The sequence below is a fragment of the Miniopterus schreibersii genome (assembly GCF_964146895.1).
Source record: "Miniopterus schreibersii genome assembly, chromosome: X".
In the NCBI taxonomy this organism is placed as follows: domain Eukaryota; kingdom Metazoa; phylum Chordata; class Mammalia; order Chiroptera; family Miniopteridae; genus Miniopterus; species Miniopterus schreibersii.
This window is the reverse complement of record NC_138104.1, coordinates 9073347-9095100: the sequence shown is the minus strand read 5'-3', so window position 1 is coordinate 9095100 and position 21754 is coordinate 9073347. Positions and strand designations below refer to the sequence as shown.

Sequence of the window (21754 nt, the reverse complement as noted above, 5' to 3'; positions counted from 1 at the left end):
CATACAAGGAAAAAAAGCAGCTTTTCAACTTCACTAATTGAGGTAAATATAAAAGAACCTCATCATTTGGACAGGCCGTGACAGGAAGCTGTTAACAGCAAATAAGCATTTAAAATTAACATCTCAGAGATGCACATCTACTAATCTATTAAAATGAGATTAGCGGAGGCAACAGCTATAGCAGGAAAGAGATTTCTTCCAGTTAAAATTCTGGTATGGATTTAGGAGATAAATGGTATATAGGTGATAAAACATTATCAGTATTTGGAGTCTGATACTATAGCCCTAAAAAACAAAATCTAACTTATACAAGAACTTCAGATCCAAATTCTGTAACTGTATATCTCCCAACTAAAATGTTAGAAGAAGGTAAATGAGTTATTACTCCATCATCCACCTCACCCAGATACCATAGATAGCTAGCAAAATCAATGCAATTCTCATTTATAGCAGCTTGCTGTGCATTTCAGTATGTGCCATTTGCTTTGTACAGTCCTTGTAAGGTTTAATTCTAAACTGGATTAGCATTTTAAAATCCTCCTTTCATGTCTACAATTCTTTCAAAATCCCACCATGCTTACAATACTCTTATAATACTCAGTCAAACTTGTCCCTGGATCAGACTCATTGGAGAAGTTTGTAATTACATTTTTTTTTCTCTCAGCAAATTACAGACTACTTAAAAACATGACCAGGCAACAATTAGGTGTGCTTCAAATTCTCAAGGAGACAAGGACACTTGTGCTGAGTAATTAGCCTTCCATACACTAAAAAGGGATATGTCATGACCTCCTTGCTCCTGTGGATAAAGAAAGCCTAAATGAATCAGTATTTAGGCTTTGTGAAACTAAACATCAATACTTCAAGTCTTATTTTAAATGCATACAAGCTTCTTTCAATGAAGTCAACCTGAGCTATGCACATGACCATGAACAGTGTAAAATATCTCTTTTATAAAGCATTTCTACTCTGAATCCTTAAAAATATAGAAAGCTTAAACTTCATGGAAAGCCACCTTTGTTTAATCTTATTTCAGACAAATTCCTATGGGCCAATTTGACTTTACCGCTAAGTCTCTGCTCTCATCAGTTACTCAGAAAGGCATATTAGATTTACATTCACAAGTACCAATCAACTGAAGGCCGATATAATATGAAAATTTCTACATAGAAATTTGGGGCTGACTTATGTGTATTTTACCGAGCATACCCAAATTATCAGAAATGGCCACATACATATGAAGGCCCCATGTCTGAGTGTGGGACAGGTCCATAAAGGCACAAGCAAGCTGTTCTTTATACACCCCACACATTTGAGAACCTTTACTTAAAGGGGCCAGCTGTATCCTTCTCTTTTATGGTAGGTCCACACTGTTTCTGAACTCTATGCCACCAACTGAAAGAATCAAAAAATTGAAGGCTTAAATTCTACATTGAACATTCTGGATACCTCCTATTTTCATAGCTTGAAATTCCCTCAATCAAAAGAATTTAAGATAAAAAACACATGGTGAAGTCTTTTTATTTTTTTTTTAACATTAATTAACAGTTTATGTTATCCAGATCAAAGGAGAAAATAAGTTTGTTCTACTTTGGCGCTCAGATCTTTCATGAAGTAATGGGTTCAGTCATGAGAGAACAGGGGCATTGAGAAAGTGGAGCAAGTCCAAAATTGGTGCTGCACCCTTAAAGCCATAATCTACCAAGACAAGTTGGGAGAAATTTGGGGTATCTGGTTTAGAGAAAAGGACATCACAGTCACCACTCATGTGGAATAGGGATTGACTTATTTTCTGTAATAAAATTAGTGTAAGTTCCAGTTACAGCAAGATAGATTTCAACTCATGAGGAAAATACTGTGAACAAATAGGGGAGGTCTGAAAATAAATGTATTTCCTTGAGTAAAGGCAAGGTCTCTGTCAGGGGCTTCAGAGTCCTGTAGATGATTTTTTTCCACAGTCAGGAAATAGGAGGTTCCTCAAGGTTTTGTCCCTTATTGGATTGTTATGCCCTATTACACAAAGAAGGGCCCAAGCCAAAAAGAAAATAGCACGCAGCTTGTCAAAATAATTGAGAGCTGTGACAAACAAGTAATCACAATTCTTATTTCTCAACCTATCATACAGTACTGTGGTATATAATTATTTTCCCTAGCTCCTACCTTTCAGTGTTAACTAGAATTACCTTTTCCCCAAAACTGACTTTCTAGGACAACTCTTTTTGCCTCTTCTCTCAACCATGTAGAATTGTCTCCCCCAGCCTCAGCTGGCTGCTCCCTTAAAACTATTCCTCCAGAAAAGAAAGGGAACCTTAACCTCTGGGAAATGAGAGCCTACTTATTATCCCATCTTTCAAGTCTTCTGCTTTTGAAAGGCATTATGGATATTACTAGCAAAGTGACCATGAAGGTGGTTCACAGGCAGAGAGGCACCTTGCTGACTTTTTCATTTACTAAGGTTAGTTATGCTATAAAAAAAAACACTCAAAACTAATTTACTGTTTAAATCATGTTTCTCTTTCTCTGAAAAATGGGAGAAAAAGCACAGTAGATTAAAATAATCAGCAAAGCTTTTAAATAATTACCTTTAGAATATTTTAGTAAATGAAGTAGAATAAATGGATTCTCTCTTTTCCAGCTTATAACCTTGGCTATTCATATTAAGGTCCACTCATGACTATCCAAGATTATGGTTACAAGACATACATTGGGAAATAGACTAATCATTTTCCCCCAAATAAATAGTCCACAAGTCCTGGCCTGTTCTTACCATCGAGGTGGCAGCTGAGTGGTTCATCTGGTGATGAGCTGCCTTGAGTTTGGCTTGCAAGTGTGCGGGAGGATGAAAGTATTTGCATTTCTCCCGGGTACATCGGCCTTTGATATAATCCATGCAGATGGTCACAGTATTATCACTTGCCTCAATCATAGAAATATCAGTAGGATGAGCATAGCGGCAATCGTTCTCACCACGGGTACAATTTCCACGCTGAAATTCTCGGCAAACCTTGAAGAAAAACAATATCACATTGATGACTTGGAAGGTGATTAGATTGTATTTATTTTGCCAGTGAATGTAAGAACAATAGTATACATTACTTTGTCATTTATTTAGGAAAAAATCTAAAAAGCTGAAGGATAATGTAAGGCCATATTCACTATGAGATGTAAACACAGACAACATTTTGATTCCTAGAAAAAAAATTTCATTCTCTCCAAAGGAAAGTTCTCTGTTTTTCTTACATTGAAATAAAAGTGCTTAAAAGCACTGTTGGAAACTAATTTTTAATTTTCCATTTAATACAGCCTAAAGTGTAATTAGCTAAGCTTGCAAAAGAGAGTTATTTTGTTAAGGTCCGACATGAGTCTTTATCACACAGCAATGTGTTTTTCCAGGAGCAGACTTGTGGACCATGATTGAATTACATTATGTGTACAATCAAATTCCATTATGATACACTGCCTGGCATTTAAGGAGCTGCCAATGAAGCTGACTTTGTAAGACACTGACTAGTTATTTATTTCAATACATGAAAAATGACAAGAGATGTTTGAAGAACTTCAATAAATCAGCTGCTTGAAATTTCTTTTAAATTTTATTTTCTTAGGCATCAGGGGATATTTAATATCTAATACAACATTCTTTAAAAATGGGGAAAAAAGGTTTAGATACTATGAGATTCATTTACATTCTTCATTAACAGATAGATTAGTCTACTTATTTTCAATTTGATTATTCTAATACTTCTGGTCTGTGAAGCTGAGGCCTAGGTAAAAGCAGAATTCCCCTAGACTTCCTATGCCATAGCAAAAGAGATGCAGTCTGTGGCCAGGGACACTAAAACATTCTTTGACCTACTGTACAACTGAATCAATGCACTTCACAAAAGGGTATAATTGCAGTAGTAAAATATTTAACATTTAATGCACTTATTTAAAACATTCAAAACATAGAGCTCTGAGGATGTTGTTTTATGCATAAGGTTAATATCAACCATATAGGTATTTATAAATTTCTACACAAATACCTCCAGTTTATCTGTACGAATCAGTTTTGGACCAGCAGCTCCTGGCATTGTGAGAGGCGGGTTTCCAGAAAACAGAACAGGTGCATTTGGCATAAGTTCGGCAGGAATCAGGCCCATCCCAGGATGGGGTAAGTAAGGATTGAAAGCCATGGTAGGATTAGTTGCAAGTGATGGAGTCATGGGGAAGGAAGCCTGTATGTTTGAAAGAAAAATAGTGTTAGAGGTAAACATTTATTCCTAATAATACACAAGGAGTCATTTTTTTAGAAAGCTTAAGCATATCAAAATTTGCCATTGTTGCTGCCCTGGCCAATGTGGCTTAATGTTTAGAGCATCGGACCTTGCATCAAAGGGTTGCTCCTGGTCAAGGGCACATACCTGGGTTGCAGGTTCGATCCCCAACCCCTATCGGGCATGAGCAGGAGGTAACCAGTTGATGTGTCTCTCTCACATCGATGTTTTTCTCTCTCCCCCTGCCTCCCTTCCACTCTCTCTAACAAACAATGGGAAAAAAATATCCTCAGATGAGGATTTAAAAAATTGCTATTGTTTCTTCGATTTATTTTGAGTCTCATACTAATTCCATATAGGAGTTGCTTTTAAACCAACAAGTATCTTTGAGTATCAAATTTATTGGTAAACTGATAAATAAGCCACATAATTTTAACAATCATGAGTTAACCAAATTTCACATCATTGATGGGATTCTGTTCCAAATGTGTTTTCTTCAGCACTTTCATTTTTATCTAAAAACTATGTCACCAATGATATATACATGGACAATCTGCCTTGTCTCCTTCTATAGACATGACCTTTGCAAGCAGATTTAAGGTTCTTCTGAAAGCCACTTGAGCCAAATCTCGTCTGCCCTGTTTTTGTACGACCAAATGGTAAGAATGATTTCTACATTTTTAAATGGTTGAAAAAAGTACAAGATAAAAAATATTTCATAATGCATCAAAATTATGTGAAATTCACATTTCAGTGTCCATAAAGTTGACTGTGCTCATCAGTAGATCTGTATTACAAATAGTAGTCGGTATTTGTTTTTGCTCTTGTTATAGAAGTACCTACATAATATCCTAAACTTTGCCCATTGTCCCACAAAGCCTAAAACCTTTACTATTTAGTTATTTACAGGAAAGTTTGTTGACCCTTGTTCTAGAGGGTTCCCAAAAATAAAGCACTCCATCAATTTCTGGATTAAAGTGCTAATTATGTATAAATCTATTGATGTGAATTTAATACTTGTGGCAAGATTCTAGAAGTTGAAAAAGTTTAGCTTTAGAAACCAGTACTAAAGTATTCACTGAAATGTTATTTTAAATAGTCACTAAAATTAAGGTTCTTAACTACTTGTTAATAGAAAAATAACTGCTCAGTGACAAAGACAGATGTAATTCTCTAAAGGTAAAATGTTAGGAGTCACCACATATTAGTCTTAAAGGATTCTGAAGCACCATTGAATAACAATATAATTCAAGGGAAAATTATGCCTCAAATAGATATGTCCAGTTTACACATACATTTTAGAAACACTGAGTTAATACTTAAATGGGTTATTCCTCAAGCTAATATAAAGAAATAAAAAGTAAATGTTATGCTAAACCAATCTTTGTGTCTCTCCAACAGCCTAGATCTACTTGTAGTTATTTCAATAATAACCCAGGTCAGTTACAATTATTGGATGAATGCAAAATAGTTTAAGTCACTTTGGCTAATCCTGGTAAGAAAATAATATGATAATTGGGGCCTTCCATCTCTGAGGTCCTATCTAGAGGTAGATGACTAAACATTTTCTTTTATAGGATGGTAAACATTTGGTAACAATTTGTAGACTCAATTTTAATACCAGAAAAATAGTCCTCTTAACTTTTACTAGCAGACATAATACCTTAATTTTATTGCTCATTTACAAGCATTTATACAGTATAAAAGGAAGCCCATTTCACCATCACCATGCATATTTCTTTCCTATCCTTAGACTATCCCAAAGCACATTGAAATGTATAATTTTAGTTTCTATCAGACTTTAGTAACTATTCATATGGAGCGCAAATGAATGATCTTGGTTACACAGTTTTGACTTGGTCATTTGCACACTCTTTGTGTGATTTTCTGCAAGGACTGAAGTAGCCAAAAGGCACAGTGGGAAGCCCACATAACCTCTACTGGTTAATTGGTCCCACGGTAATTGAGAGTTAACTTTATAAACAGATACAAAGCAGATAGTGGTGTTTATGTACTAATCATGCTTGTTAATGAATAAGTCACTGTGGCTCCAGAGAAAGCTAAGAAAAAAATAAGTTCAAGGGTCAAAAGTAGATAGTTGTTCTCACCTAGACCTGGATTTTCTGACCTTATTAGTCACAGAAGTCTCCAAGTAAGAGAAAGCATTCAAGGTAGGCAGGTAGGTAAAGGATCAATAGATTATTGCAGGGATAAAAGGTGTAAAGTATAGCATGCAAAACAGGGCAAGTCCTGGTTTGGATCTGCCTATATTTGGTGGAGAAGAAGCTGTAAAGTAGGCCAGGAGTTATAACGGAGAACCTACACACACATCAGCATAACACCAGATGATGACTAGAGGTAAGGATCTTCTGGACAAGGCAGTTTTGACTTTGTTCCCGAGAAGTGAACAAGAACTGACCTAGAAATTATTTGTTGGTGAACCACAATGTAATAATGACAATTCAATTAACTTTATCATCTCACTAGGGAAGGAAAAGTATTTTTTTAAAAATCAAATGGTTACTCAATTTAAACAAAAGGTATGAAACAAAATGTAGATTTTTTGAGAAGAGGAATGCCAAGATCTTAGAAAAGAAAAAAACCCCAACACCCCACAGGGAGGGGGGAGACTCTAAACATCTCAGTGCAAGTCCAGGATAAACGGACTCTAAGTGTTATAATGATCAGGGGTTCAACAAACAGCCATCACAACCACCAAAATAACACAAATCAAAGCAAAACCTCACATCATTAATAGCAAGATAACTCTATGGAAGAAAAAAGAAAAGCCCAAAGCTATAAAAATACAGAAGATCAGGTATATGTCAGAAATTAAGGGGGGTCACAAAAACATTAATTCACCATCTTACTATTGTTATACTTTCCTAGATGTTAGAGACTGTTTCTAATTCATCTTTCTATCCACCTCTTACCCTTTTAATGCTTGGCACAGAGTAGATGGCACACATATGTATGTATGCATTTTTACATTGGAGTGAAGATTATTATCTTGTGCAGGAGCAACCGTGGGTTTTAAACTAGGTCTCCTGATGGAGATCTGAGCAAGGGGATGGCTTTGATAAGAAAAAGATCATCCTTTATAGGTAAGATTGTCAAGCATTGATTTTGTTTATTGTTACTTTTGTTTTGTTTATCTTCCATCAAGGAAAAGGCTTTTCACAGAGCTTTCCCAACTTTTCTGCTTTCATCTCACTGCTGATCAACAGCAAGCAATTTTGAGGTAGTTGGCTGTAGCTTAGACTGTGACCAAGAGCAGGCCCACGTGGTTTCATTAGCACCAACTGAGCTAACCAGCCCCAGAGGATAAGGACACAAAATGTAATGAGAAGAGATTACGTTTAATATATCCCATGGGAAAATATGAGGGAGGAGAGAGGGAGAATGTTGAGATTTATCACTATCAAAGAAACTGGGCTCTGTAAAAGATATCATGTACAAATGCCCTCTGTCTGCAAAAGTGTACCATTTTTGTTTAACTTTTGAAAAAAAAGATTTCGCATTGTGTATTAACAGACTTGACACAAGACAGCAAACCTACTGCTGGTGTGATTTATTTTGTTTTACTACAAAAGGAGCGTTAAGCAGTGTAACATACACAGCCTTTTGAAAGAACCTGAATGACTACTCTATTTTAGATCAGTAATTGCAATCAGGAGTGAATCCAGGATCTGTAGGGCCTGTCGTTTTTCAGTAGAGTTGGGGAGAGGAGCTTTATACAGAAATATATTTTGCAAATTTTACAAACCCATTGTAAACATATTGTTTGGGCTTTTCCAAGGGCCTTGGAAGGAGATCATGCAAATGAGGGGCCCTGAGCCTTCACTAACCTACCCCTGGAAATAATTTGTTGAACAAATAAATAATGTTCGGCTTTAGTTGCTATAGCTATAGTAAAATCTTCTCTAATATTTTAGAGAACGTAGTGAAATCCAGATGAAATGTGGGCTCATAGTATGGTTTCACTCCACTCACTCTTGTGATGTGACTTGGTCAACTTCAGTCAATATGGAACTTCACATGATAATGACAGTCAGTCATAATTATATTAACAGCATATTAGCCTTATAATTGCATAATGCATGTTATCTACTGACTTGAACATTTTGCAAAAATCACTTTACAAAACATTTAATGTCACCACACCGATATGAAACAGCTAAGCACCATCTGTCATTTTGCAAGTAGGTAAACTGAGAAACCCACTGAAGAACCACCATTAAAATATACTTAAATTTCTGTACTGACCACAAGACTAGTAATCTGGAATATGGACATAGTTTCCTTTTCCTTGAAATCTACAAAATACTTTACCCACCTTTTTCATAACTTTTAATAAAAGAGCCATGACAATTAGAGAGATAGCATAAATAATTCAGTCAATAAAATTAGTTTATGTGAACTAGAAAAAATGTAACTCTGATGTGAATATGCACAATGTATAATGTACCTTGGTGAGGGAAAGATATTATCCTTTTGTCATTAACTACTAAAATCATTTAACTATTAAACTTTTTCAAAAATGAAAAAGTAAATAAATATTTTGCAATTTTACATCAAGTCACTTAAAACTACCTTATAGCTCCTATTTAAAAAAAAAGAAGAAAAACATTAAAAACACTGGAGTCTGAAAATAATGATATTATTTATTAATTAGTATATCTCCCTTCTTCCTTTCTACTGGAACTTCCTATTTTTCCCCTTTGGGTTCTGAAGTGTCACATAACCTTCATTTTTTACTATATTAATGTCAGATAAAGATATAATCTTGTTTATGAGAAATGTATTTGGTAAATAGAACTATAAAAATTATGTTAAAAAGGTGGGGAGGATCCAGACAGAAGTCAGATAATTCTATCTGTGATAAACGAAAATCTTGGAGTGAAACCCATGCTTACAGTCTGCGTGGTTTGGGACACCATAACCTGGCCACAGGAATGCAAGCCATGAAAAGCATAAAGCAGGCCAGAGGATTTGGTATACCCCAATGGCTAAGCCAAATGTGCCAAGCCAATAATCTCTATATAAATCATCAGGTAAATACACTCAACTGAGTCAAGTTTATCTGTGTGTAAAGAACTGCCTCAATGTGAGTCAACACATTCAGAGAGAGAAACTAAAGAAATTTACTAGATATGGACAGGTCTGGATTATGCAAAATGTCTAAATAAAAAATATTTAATAGCCTTATAACACCATGTCCACTTTATACATACATACACTGCATCCAGCAGTGAGACTCCTTCCTCCCTGTAATGAAAATTCCTAAAATTTTAAACCATTAGCTTTGTTTGAGAGTAATCCAGTATGTCTACTTTGCCTAAGATTCTTGTACAGTGCTCATGTTGGCCTCCCTAATGATGCCACGGGGAGTTCGTAAACTTAGTTTTTTGCTGAGAACATCAAAAATTCTCTCTTAATCAACATTGAAAAATATCAGGGAGTCACACCATTTCTCTCATTTACTACACTTCTTCAATAGGGCTAACAAAAGCTTTCAGAGGTGGAATTTTATACTAGTAAATGTCAATTCAAGCCTGTTAAACACAGTGAACAAACTTGCCTGGTACAGCAAGCATTCCACCCAAACTGACTAGGTGTGGCTTTTAGTCATTGTTCAGTCACACTGAACAGAATCTGTTCTCTAGCTACCATACCATTTAGGCTGACATTCTCCTTATCTGAGGGCTTATAATAAGCAAACCATACTCCAGTTTTCCAAAAACAGATGTGCTCTTCTGGTATCCTAGAAACAGATCAAAGTATGTTTTGTGGAAAGACCTGAAGTTCAAGCCAGCGATATCAAATGGGTCTTAATATGCAACCATACAAACATCAGGGCTGGAAATTTAAACAAAAGCTTGACTATTTTAAAGAAAACGATCACATTATGGAGAGTGTTAAAAGGGAGAGAGGATTATTTGGGGAGAGTAGGTACGAGATAAATTAAGTAAAATACATGTTACTTTTATAGTAATATCAAGATCCATAACAAAGAACGTTTCTTTCTAATCAGACTGGTAAATGTCATTTAAAATTGTTACTAGCTCAATTACAACATGCTTTCAAAGCAGCTTTCTAGACCTCAAAAGAGGATCATATTAACCATTGTGGGGTTAATTTTTTTACACATAATAATAGCAAAATTTAATGTCTTATCAGTTTATCATGTCACAACAGCTATTTTTAAATAACTATGAGCTAGAAAAGCAATTTCCAATTGTTCCCTGGGGTCTTCTAAGTAATGACTTGTATCTTGTGATATGCTATAAAATAAATTGTACTCCTGTGAGTCATGTAAGTCATGTTCTACAGCCTGGAATCTAAAATTACCTTCACTGAGAAATAAGGGAAATGTATTCTATTATAGAAAGCATGAAGAATCAAATTAGAAGGAACAAGAGGCCAGAAAATTCTATGTATCTCTTATTAGGCTCTAAAACTACTCCCTGTTCCCCAGTGTGAGCCAGCATGATCGATAATGCATAAAGAACTGAGACTAGGAATGGAGAGACTCTACTGGAGTCTAAATAGAAAATGAATAGTCAGCCTTCTGTCTTTACCACTACTTTACTCCAGACCTTACTCTGATTCCCTGAAACAGGGCATTCGATTGCTGCCCTGATGCTGTCCCTTGACTTGTGAAAAGATATACACTCTAACTCTTTAGGAAAGACTGGGTTCAAGTGTGTGATAAAGTCTGGCTCCTATCCTTTCTTCAGTCTGAAATTGGGACATCCCACAAGATGCTGAGAGTAGTACAGATGGGTGGAAAACTCCCTTGATTTATTCCCCATCTACTCACATTTTCTGGACTCACCAAGCACATTCAATTTTCTGTGGCTTTGTTTATCCAGTCTCAGCATCTAGTGGACTTTCTCTTTCCTACCCCTTTAGAAGTAGGAAGAAATGTAAATATTTCAGTGTGTGAAAGCCCAGGAAATAGTTTGAAGGAGTTCAACCATGTAAAGTAATCCTGAAGGCCAAAGAGGAGCTCTGAGGAGCTCACTGGTGAGCTTCTGGGAACTAATTTATAATGTAATTAATCAACACTGAATTCCAAGGCAAATATTTTTTACAAACTAATACTATAGAACATGAAATCTATTTATTTTACTTAAATTTGTCTAGATGTTCTTGAAATAAGAAACAGTGCAAAATTTTAGTGACTCATCAGTACCCCCACCACTTGTTTTATGTACTGCTTATCAATTTGGACTAGTTAAGGGGTGCCCTATCTACACATATCTCCTTGAATTCTGAGAATCAACTTTATAATGGGATAGTCAATCCACTCTTGGCATCCATATTTTCATCGTATCTAAATACTACAAACATCTTTCAGCTTTCAGTGTGTTTATTACTTATTCACTGATGAAACAGATAACAAATAAAGGTAACATAACTCTTTCAAATTAGCATCTTGTTAATGGTTTAAAGCAAGTAGACCAGTTGGAATTAGAATGAAACACCACTGAACTAAATTTGAGACCTGGTAAATTCAGTAGAAAAGGCAGTTTTCAATTTCCCCTGAAAGACCAAACTGAAACTTTATATTTTAAGGTAGCAAAAGATGATTAATTCTCAATAGGAAAAGAATTGCTTTTTTAAGGACCTATCTAAGCTCACTGATCCACAAAAATAGTAAGATACTGGTCTAGAATGACACCATAATCTTATTAATTTCTGCAAAGAAAAACTCGGTGACTAGGTTAAATTAAAACCACCATCAAATATCTGACCAGTATTACTCAAGACTGTCAAGGTCGTGGGAAACAGAGAAAGGCTGAGAAACAGTCACAGACCAGAGGAGAGGGGAGAGAGATTCAAATAAATGCACTGCGGTACCCTGGATTGGGCACTGGAACGGAAAGAGTACACTAATGATGAGGTCTGAATAAAATCTGGAATTTAGTTAATAGTAATGTATAAATGTCAGTTTCCTAGTTTCACCAAAAATACCATGGAAATATATTAACAGTGGGGGAAACTGGGTAAGAGATAATATGGGAACCCTTTGTACTATCTTTGCAACTTTTCTTTAAATCTAAAATTATTTCAAAATAAAAAGTCTATTAAAAAGCAACAATAAAATTACCATAAAAAACTATTGGAATTAATGTCCTAGAATTTGCAGATTTACATCATGTAATAATAATCAGACCTCTTCCTCATCTTAAAATGACCCTGCTCCTTTATTAATATTCTTCTATAAACTGAGTTCATGCCTAAATACAGCCCAGATTTCAAATCGAACACACCTGATTGCTCCCTTCCTATGAAGGACAGCTTTGTGTTGTCCATTAATACATTAGCTTGTGTCCTAAATCCTTCCATAACTAACTTCCCAAAGGCCCTGCAAGGTTTTTCCAGTGTAGACATATATTCTTTTTTTCCCCTAAAGGCACACATACACAATTTTTCGAAGACAATTCTGACTTACAAGAGATGACATTTGAGCATTTTGGAGCATAAACTGCATCTGCTGAGCAAACATGGCTGCGGCAGTCTTTTGTTGAATCAGATTGTTCCGTCCATTAATCTCCAGCTGTGTCTTTAAGTGTGGAGGAGGGTGAAGGTACTTGCAGTTCTCTCTGGCACACCGACCCTAAAAATGAAGAATTAGACTAATTTTCATTAATATTTCTAAAAATCTGACATGGCTAAGAATAATAAAAGTGTATCAAACAATAGAGAAAATTAAAGGGAAAATGTTAAATTTTCCCTCAATTGGGGGTGGAGAAAAAAGTATAAAAATACGATATACACAGAAATATATTTTCTAAATTTTAGGTTCATTATTCTGGAAATTTAGGGGTCTCAAGTTCTTTTTCCTAAACCCATACAATGTGAGAAAAATCCTGAAATCCACTGACAATCTTGTAACCATAGAATAAATCTCTATATCTGGCAGCCACAGCTATTTGGATGCTTTATTGATGGTTTAAACACTTCCAAACAGAATAATATGTCAGTCCTGTGGAATCAAGCATCTTTGGTGTTGCCTAAATGTTGACGTGGCTACTAAATAGGATGCTTACTATAGAAAAACTGGACAGATATTTATCGCATCGGCAAATGTCAACTGTTGTTGTGTTTAACTCATGAGCATTATATAAAGCAGCTAATCGTTCTCTCATTTAGATTACTAGGTTCACCATAACTCAGTTAAGACAAGAAAAACTGCGAGCAACCTCCCCCCCAACAGGTGCTAGAGATGGATGAAGAAAAAAAGGCAACTTTTTGTTTCGAACCAGGAGAAATTAGTTAGTTCATCAAGTGTTTTGAACTGATGCTGTGAATTTTCCTTATTTATGATATCTAAATGGTTTACACAATCACATCTCCATATTTAGTTATCTTGTTACTAAATGATCCCCATAATTTCACTGAGAATCAAGATTTTTCCTTCAAGACTTTATAGACCTACATGTAATGCAAAACCTGATGCACTGCAACTGCTCTTTTAAATATTAGATCAGTGGGATGAGGCGCTCCATTATTTTACTTTCCCTGGCAAGAAGCTGAGTACAACTTAAAGCATAGCTTGAGATATGAAGGGTTCAACTATTGTTTTCTGTCAGGTTTGTCCTTTTGTTTCTCCCATTGCTCAATTTATTTTTAATCAAATTAAATGATTTATAAAATGAAATAATAACTTAGTTTCAATGTACCTTTACATTTCTCTGCAAATCCTGGAAAAGGAATAATTTATTAGTAGTAAGAGTTGAGAATGCTATTAACCCAATCTTCCCAAATTCATAAAAGTAGCCTAAGGATAGCCACATAATTTCAGCACATATAACCGCTGTACGAAAAATTTAAAATCACAATAATGAAGATTTCCCCCATTAATACACCTCCCAACAGATAACATGAGCTTCTTTTTACACTTACCACAACTAGCACCAAGGCAAAGATAGTCTCAAGGATTTTAGTCCCTAGATTCTCCAGTCTCAACCCAGCATAATTGAGGTTATATGACTCAAAATTAACAGCCCTGGGAAGCAGTGACACTTAGTGGCTTCCACAGCTAAGCATATTAGTTTCTACTTTACCATTTCTCTTCTTTCTCTCACACCCTAACATTAAAGATTTCCCCAAAGTTTGGTACTAGGTCCTTTGCTCTCCTCTCTAATCTCTTTTCCCTTGAGAAATGAAATTCGTGCAAACTTTCATCTGTCACAGTAATTGCTCAGACCTTATATCTCTATCTCTCTGATTCTTCTTCTGAATTTCAGTCCTTTTTATCTCTAATTGCAGCAGCATTTGGAAATCCTGCCCCTAACCAGGTCTAAAGAACTTACTCCTGACCTTTCTTCCCCTCAGACTAGTTTCTCTTTTCCTGCATACTTACATTTAGGACCCTTGCTCAAATCCCCATACTTTAGGACAGTTACAGAGCAGCAATGAAAAAAGAAATTAGGCACCATAGCTCTCCCAGACAAGTGGCAAACACAACCATAGGCATTTATAGAGAACACAATTTATTACTTCTTTCCAAAAAACCTGTATAATGAGGACTGTCTTATATTTAGAAATTCCAAACAATAGATCATTTGAAAAGGGGGGCGGGGGGGAGAAATACATTAGGATTTTGACATTTGTTACAATTTAGAGTTTTAACATTATTTATATTGAATGCAATCAGAGAGGGGAGAGGAAGGAAAAGAGGGAGAAAACGGGGTATTTGGCACATGTCCTGCCAATCTACAAAGAGTTACTACCCGCCTTTGTGTTTTTATATAATTGTCCTTTACATATAATAAGTTTTCTTAAGCTTTTATCCTGGGAAACTAATGACTTTTTTTTTTTTACAAAGCAAAATGGTATATAAAAATAGGGAAAAAGAGAGACTTACTCTTTAAAAATTACATCAAGTTGGGCTTTAAAACTAAACTGGAATATGAGGCAGCATGAGATTTAAAAAACAAACATATTCATCTTATTTATGAGATTTTACTTGATTTATAAAGTAGTCTCTTATGAATGACAGAATTCATAATTTAATTCTATAACAATGCAGATGTATAGCAATAGTACCTTAACAGAGACTGTTGCTTATGTTAAAAAAAGTTTATAAAAGACAAAAATATCTGCATTCTCTACCCAGAGTGATTCTCTACTGAAACAAGCACTACTACACCTATGAATCTTCCAGCAGCCCTCTCTTATCTACTCTTTTTGAATATGCATCCAAAAGGCAGCAGGGGGGAGAAAATTGTCAGTGAAGTTTCTAAAATACAACTGCATGAAAAAGTTGATGACAAACAAAAAAAGTTGCAGAGCATTTATAAAAATTCCAAACTTCAATCTATTTCCTTTTTCCTACCTTTAAGCTTTTCACAAATGAGTGCAAAACCTTTGACTAAAAGAGAAAGGTAGCCTTGTAGAGTTTCAAACCCCACCTAAGTCTTGGGACCTAGGAGATTCTGTCAGATACAAGGCTTTCCATATACTTGGTGGTAGAAAAACTCTGAGAAATGTACTATTTTTATGTTCATGACAGAAAGTTATACTATCTATCAGAATAAGAAAAGGACAGCATGAAGCTGAAAATTACACTTTGTCAATCACTGTATCTTAACAGAAACAGTTGTTTGCAAAATTACTTGCTGCTTAAAATACATTTGGAATTATGGAGGAAAATCCTCTCAAATATAGCTGGATTATATTTTCAAAGATATCTCACTGCTCTGCTAGGCCACCAAGAGTTAAGTTAAATGTTAAATAAAGGCAACGAACAGATGATTAGTTCTGTGAACAAAAATGTTATTCCATTTAAATGATCATCTATTAAAAGAAAAAATCCTATTGATTTTATATTGCCCCACTGAAACCTACGTATATGCATAGACATGGCCTCTCAGAGGAAGTAAGAGTAATTTTAAAATTACAAATCATACGTACTAGGTTCCCGGATTCCTACAACCATCTCAGACCTATTAAAGGCTAGGAAGGATCTCAAAGAGCTAAAAGTGAGGCACATCAACATAAACTGAGTATTAGCCAGATATCAGCATACTAATGGCAAATTCTCCACTTTTTTCCTTTTAGAGTTTTGTCTTTATACAAATATAATTTGTATTATTTTCTCCTCCAATATTATACCATCTATGAATGTCAATATATATGCACAAAGAGCATTTTTAAAATCTTGCATACAAGTTTTAATTTAAATTTGGAATGCAGACAAGAAATTTTTTTCAGATCTATAGTAAACCATTTCCGGAATATATTGAAGCCAAAATTAATGAGGCTGAACGTAGAGTCCATGGAGAGGTCCAGCCAAGTACACACACCTTCCACGGCAGTCAGCACTGATATACATATACAGGGCAATGACTTTGGAACAAACCAGAAACCAAGATTGAATACGTAAGAAGCAGGGAGAAGGTCTGAATAATTTTCTTGCCTGTCTCAAGAAAGCTTTCAAATTGTGACCTCCAAAAGATGAAGGGAGTAATATGCTCAACAATCCCCCATTGTTCTGAAATAGCCCACTAAGATAACTTGTTTACCAGAATTGCAACATTTAGGGCTGAGACAGATTTTAAGGAACATCTTGTGCACCTTTATCTTTCAGAGAAAGAGATGAGGTGGCTTGTCCTATAATTAACAAGCAGCACAGGAAGGACAGAAGCCAAGTTTTCAGATTCTCACTACCCAATATGGATTTTCTGTTCAAATGACTCTTCCTCTGTAAAAATTTCCCTGGACCCATCTCCCCACCCCCACTGCCATTTATCTCCCCCTGTTTTGTGCCTCCAGCTGCACCTTGTACTCAGTTTTATGGTTGTACTTATCACTGTGTACACTGTGATAAATTGTTTGCATACCTATCTCCCCATTAGACTTTGAGCTTATCTAAAGGCAGGGCTATATCTTCCTCATCTTTGAATCTCCAGGAATGTTTCTGTGCCTGGTTAATAGTGGCCAGTCCATAAAAGTTTGCTGATTGAATGAATAAACTTTGTGAAAATAATCTTACAGGGCCTAACACTAAGTCTGCCTTAGAGGCCTAATTCTTTCTCTCTCTCTTTTTTACTGTTCAAAATATTACAGATGTCCCCTTTTATCCCTATTGACCCCTTCCACTCTGCACCCACTCCCCTCCCCAGGCCTTCACTACACTATTGTCTGTGTCCATGGGTTATGCATATATGCATATAAATTCTTTGGTTAATCTCTCCCCACCCCACCCCCACCTTCCCTCTGAGATTTCTCAGTCTGTTCCTTGCTTCTATGTCACTGAATCTATTTTGTTCATCAGATTATTGTGTTTATATTCCATTCTCTTGTTATTTCCTTTCATAATTTCTTTTATCTTGCTCCAAGAAGAGAATCGTAGCCAACACATGACTAAGGTTGTTCCTGGTTGTTTGTTCCAAATAAACCGTTATCCTATTCAGGCCCAGAAAATAACAAATTTATATCTTTTTTTTTTTCTATGAATATATACTCAGAGGTGTATGTGACCATCTTGCTGAAAAATTCTGGTAATTCAGTATAACTGAACCAGAAGTGTCAAGAATTCATGAGGTACACAGACACTAACTCTGGTCTGTGTTCACAGAAGTCTGTGGTCACAGGAACCCCCAGGGTACAGGATCCCACAGAGCTGAATAAAGGAACCTGCAGAAGATTCATATCTAAGAAGCATCTGGGCCTGCCTGGGGGAGCACTGCATTTCCAGGGTTGCTTTGAATAAACTACCTTCTCAAACTCTCCCACCTCTACTCCACATTTCTCTGAACAAGCTGCAAGTCAAATTCCCAAGAAGCTACTTGGACAAAGGTGGAATACCTGGTTTTGGGATAATAACATGGGTGGGGCCTCCTTGTGGATCTCTATTACATATACTGACTTCTTATAAGAAACATGTTCCCCTGTACTTCAAAGACACACATTCAGCTGCATTTGCATTAAACACTTATTTTCAAATAATCATGACCTTAAATTTTTACCTTGAAATTTTTGGAAGGTTAAATAAAATATCATAGTTGCTGTTCACAGTGAAACCAAGCCTGCCTCACCAATACCCCAAATATACTTCCTGCCCCCTCCCCAGTTTCCTCCTGATTTAACCAAATACCTTCAATCTTTTTAGAAAAATATTAACTGAATATCTGTTCAATAATAAGCTCCTCAAGAATGCGTCGTCTCTGTTTCCAAGCAGCCAACCAGAATCAAATTAAAACCCAGAGACTACTGAAGTACACTGATACAAATTACCAAAAGTCAGAAGGCATTTCTGATGCTAAGTATTCATGGAAGTTGTCTTTAAAGTAGTTGATGGCAGCAAACATAAAATGTCATTAAAATTTAGCAAAAAAGGAAAGAAAAATCATGACATTCAACTTGTTACTCTAAGAATAAAATACACATAAAATCATGTGACTTCAAAATCTACTTATTGCATAAAATTTGTTATGAAATAACATAAAAGGGTATCTCAGCCAAGAGTCAGTCAGATCTCCTGCTCATAGGCTTCCCTCACTTTTCTGGACACCCCATCCAGTCACCTACCACAGCAATTTAGAACAAGGACAAAGAGGACACCAGCTACTTGCACCCCTTCTTCCCAGCTAGGGCTTCTGCTTAGAATACTATCTAGGGTTGTCAAATTTATCAAAGGAAAATATAGGACTCCCAACCAAATTTGAATTTCAGATAAACAACAAATAACTTTTTAGTATAAGTATGCTCAAATCTATATATTATCTGTCCACCCTCTCCCTATTTATTCTTCTACCCGTGTGAGTTGAGCTAAATAGAGTCGAATAATCCAAAACTCAATTTGCCCCCTTTACCTTAAAGTTGTAAGCAGCCCTCTCCATGGAATCAGCCCAGGTTCTACTTGGCCTTTAGTTGCCCGGAGCAAACCAGAAGGCACTCTCAGTCCCAGCTTACCTGACCAGCTACAAGGAATTTAAGGAAGTTGACTGTTGGGGAAAGCAGTTTTTTATTTCATGGCTCCTCCCACCAAAAAGCTTCACATGGCTCCCTCCCAATCCTGTCAGCCACTTAGCTTTCCCACCCAGAGTGGTGCAAGTGTATATTCAAATGACTTTGATGCCTGCCAGAGCTCCTCCCTTAGGTTAGAATGAAGACAGGCATGGTGAGTGACCACCACGCCTAACTACTGATTCTAAATTTATACAGAAGTTTTAAACATCTGAATTATTACAGGAAAATGAGGATTTTATGATTTTAAGGTTTTTATATGTGTGGGGGGGTGAGGAGGGCAGATTTTTTTTTTTATCCTTCAGGTCTGTCTGTGGCATACTCAAATTCAAGCAACAGTCATCCATTGAAGCTCAGGAAAATGACTACTTAAGCTTCATGTTTCTATATGCACACACAAGATCTATGCAGATACTTATTCAAAACATGCAAAAATGGCATGAATAGCCATTATTTGCATAGATTTATTTTCCAGTCAACCCTTGATAATGCACATTAAAAGACTGGGAGAAGTAGAGGGGCATGGTTAATTCTAATGAACAAAATAATGTATTCAGGAAAAATGGCAATCCATAATAGCTCCACATTATAGAATATATATATTACAAAAGTGACAATTTTGAACATTTAAGAATCAGTTTCTAGACACAATTCTGAAATTATTTTTTATTCATTAAGAATACAAACTCCTTCATTGGAATTATCAAAGATTCAGAATTAGTACTCTCAAAAAGAATGAAATTGTACTTCACTGAGGAAGTTTATATGATAATAGACAACCTGTCACAGAAATATTAAATACTAAAGCTGGAATGGCTCTTAGAGATCATTTAGTCCAGCATTTGCCAGAGTGTGTACCAGAGACCACTATTCATTCCCAAGAACCCTCAAAAACTGAGTTTCCTAGTTAAATACTTGTAAGAAATGGCAAACTATATTCCTCTCATGTAGACTGACAACACACCAGAGCATAGTAAAGTTTCTCTTATATGTTCTACAGTAAAGAAACCTGCTTACTTTTGTTAATAGCATTTCCCAACATACTTTAATCACAAAAACCATCCCTCTTTTTATTTTTTTATCCTCACCCGAGGATATGTTTATTGATTTTAGAGTGGGAAGAGGGAGAGAGAAACATCGATGTGGGAGAGAAGCATGGATCTGTTGCCTCCCACACGCTCCCTGAACGTGGATGGAACCCAAAACCTAGGTATGTGCCTTGACCGGGATTCGAACTGATGACCTTTTGGTATACAGTACAAAGCTCCAACCAAACTTCTAAATAAAGACTCAAAAATACTTCTAATATTAAACATGGAAATAAATGGGAGTTCTACAGATATATAAGAAAGAAGAATCAAAACAAATAAGGGAATTGTTTTCCAGCCCGCTTACTTTAGTTCAGGGTCCTTGGTGGCCAGAGCCTCTCCCAGCAGCTCTGGGCACAAGGCAGGACCCACCCTGAACAGGACACACTTCCATCACAGGGGCACTCAGACTGGGACAATTTAGATACCTCAGTTCCCCTTACATGCACATCTTTGCGATGCGAAGGAAACCAGACAACCTGAAGAAAACCCGTGCAGACATGGGAAAAACATGCAAACTCCACAGAGACAGTGGCTCTGGCCGGGAATCAATTTTTCCCCCTCATCAACTTTATAACAAAACAACATCATTTGAAGATCTCCTTACTTGATTTCCCAAAAGCTAAAAAAAAAAATGGTGATTTTTCCTATGAATGCTACAAAGAAAGATCCCACAAACATCTTCCCAACTCCCAATGCCAAAGCTGTAAGTTCTGTCAGATATTTCCAAATGGCTGCTAAAGCTTTCTTCTTTTATTTGAATGTATGTTAGGCAACTTCTGAAGTTACAACTTTGAGTCTTATCTGTTTAACTGGATTTCCTACATTATGACTTCTGTCCCTTGAACCCATGCCAGTTAGCTTAGGTTTTCCATGACTTAAGGGTCTCAAGTGAATTTTAACTGCTCTAAAACTTGGGAAGTAAGAACGTATTTGGCAATCCCTTCCATTCCTAAGGGTCTTAGCTTTGCACTCAACTTAAACCTTGGGGTTTCCACTTGGCAAAATTAAATTTCCTGTCTCTAAGTAAAAGGAAAGTTACAAAGAAGAATTAAATTTAGACAAATATCTTGCAAACTTAGAAAGAGGGTATAAAGTGAGAGAGGCAATGATTATTTTTCAGATTTAAACAATTTAGCTTTGCAGAGCTCAGAATGCTGCTAAGAATAAATTAAATAATTACAACTCTATAGCCAGACACGTAACCCTCCACCCAGAGGTCATATGAAGGGCAAATACAGTTATTGATTAACCTTTGCATTTTTAAATTAGAGGCACAAAGATGAAAATCAGTCCCTCCTTTGCTAAACATAAGTCTTCTTTCAGATAAAGAAAATTAAAAGTGTGATATCAAAATGGCTGTTTACAGGGTCTGGCTAAATTCTTAAGTGTGAAATCATGTTTCAGATCCCAAATAGAGCAAAA

At 36.0% G+C, this 21754-nt stretch overlaps 1 protein-coding gene across 10 annotated transcripts in view; it reads right to left on the bottom strand.

Moving 5' to 3' along the window:
* MBNL3 (muscleblind like splicing regulator 3) overlaps positions 1-21754 on the bottom strand; it is a 94009-nt gene that overhangs the window by 10371 nt on the left and 61884 nt on the right. For 6 of the 10 annotated variants that reach the window (XM_081126755.1, XM_081126753.1, XM_081126756.1 and 3 more), the window contains 3 exons: positions 12718-12882; positions 4026-4217; positions 2768-3004 (listed from right to left, as the gene is read on the bottom strand). In XM_081126755.1, the coding sequence (XP_080982881.1) occupies positions 2768-3004; positions 4026-4217; positions 12718-12882 (594 nt within the window). Of the gene's footprint in view, positions 1-2767; positions 3005-4025; positions 4218-12717; positions 12883-19087; positions 19215-21754 lie in introns of those variants that run through there. The other 4 variants (XM_081126761.1, XM_081126760.1, XM_081126754.1 and 1 more) reach the window with 2 other exon arrangements.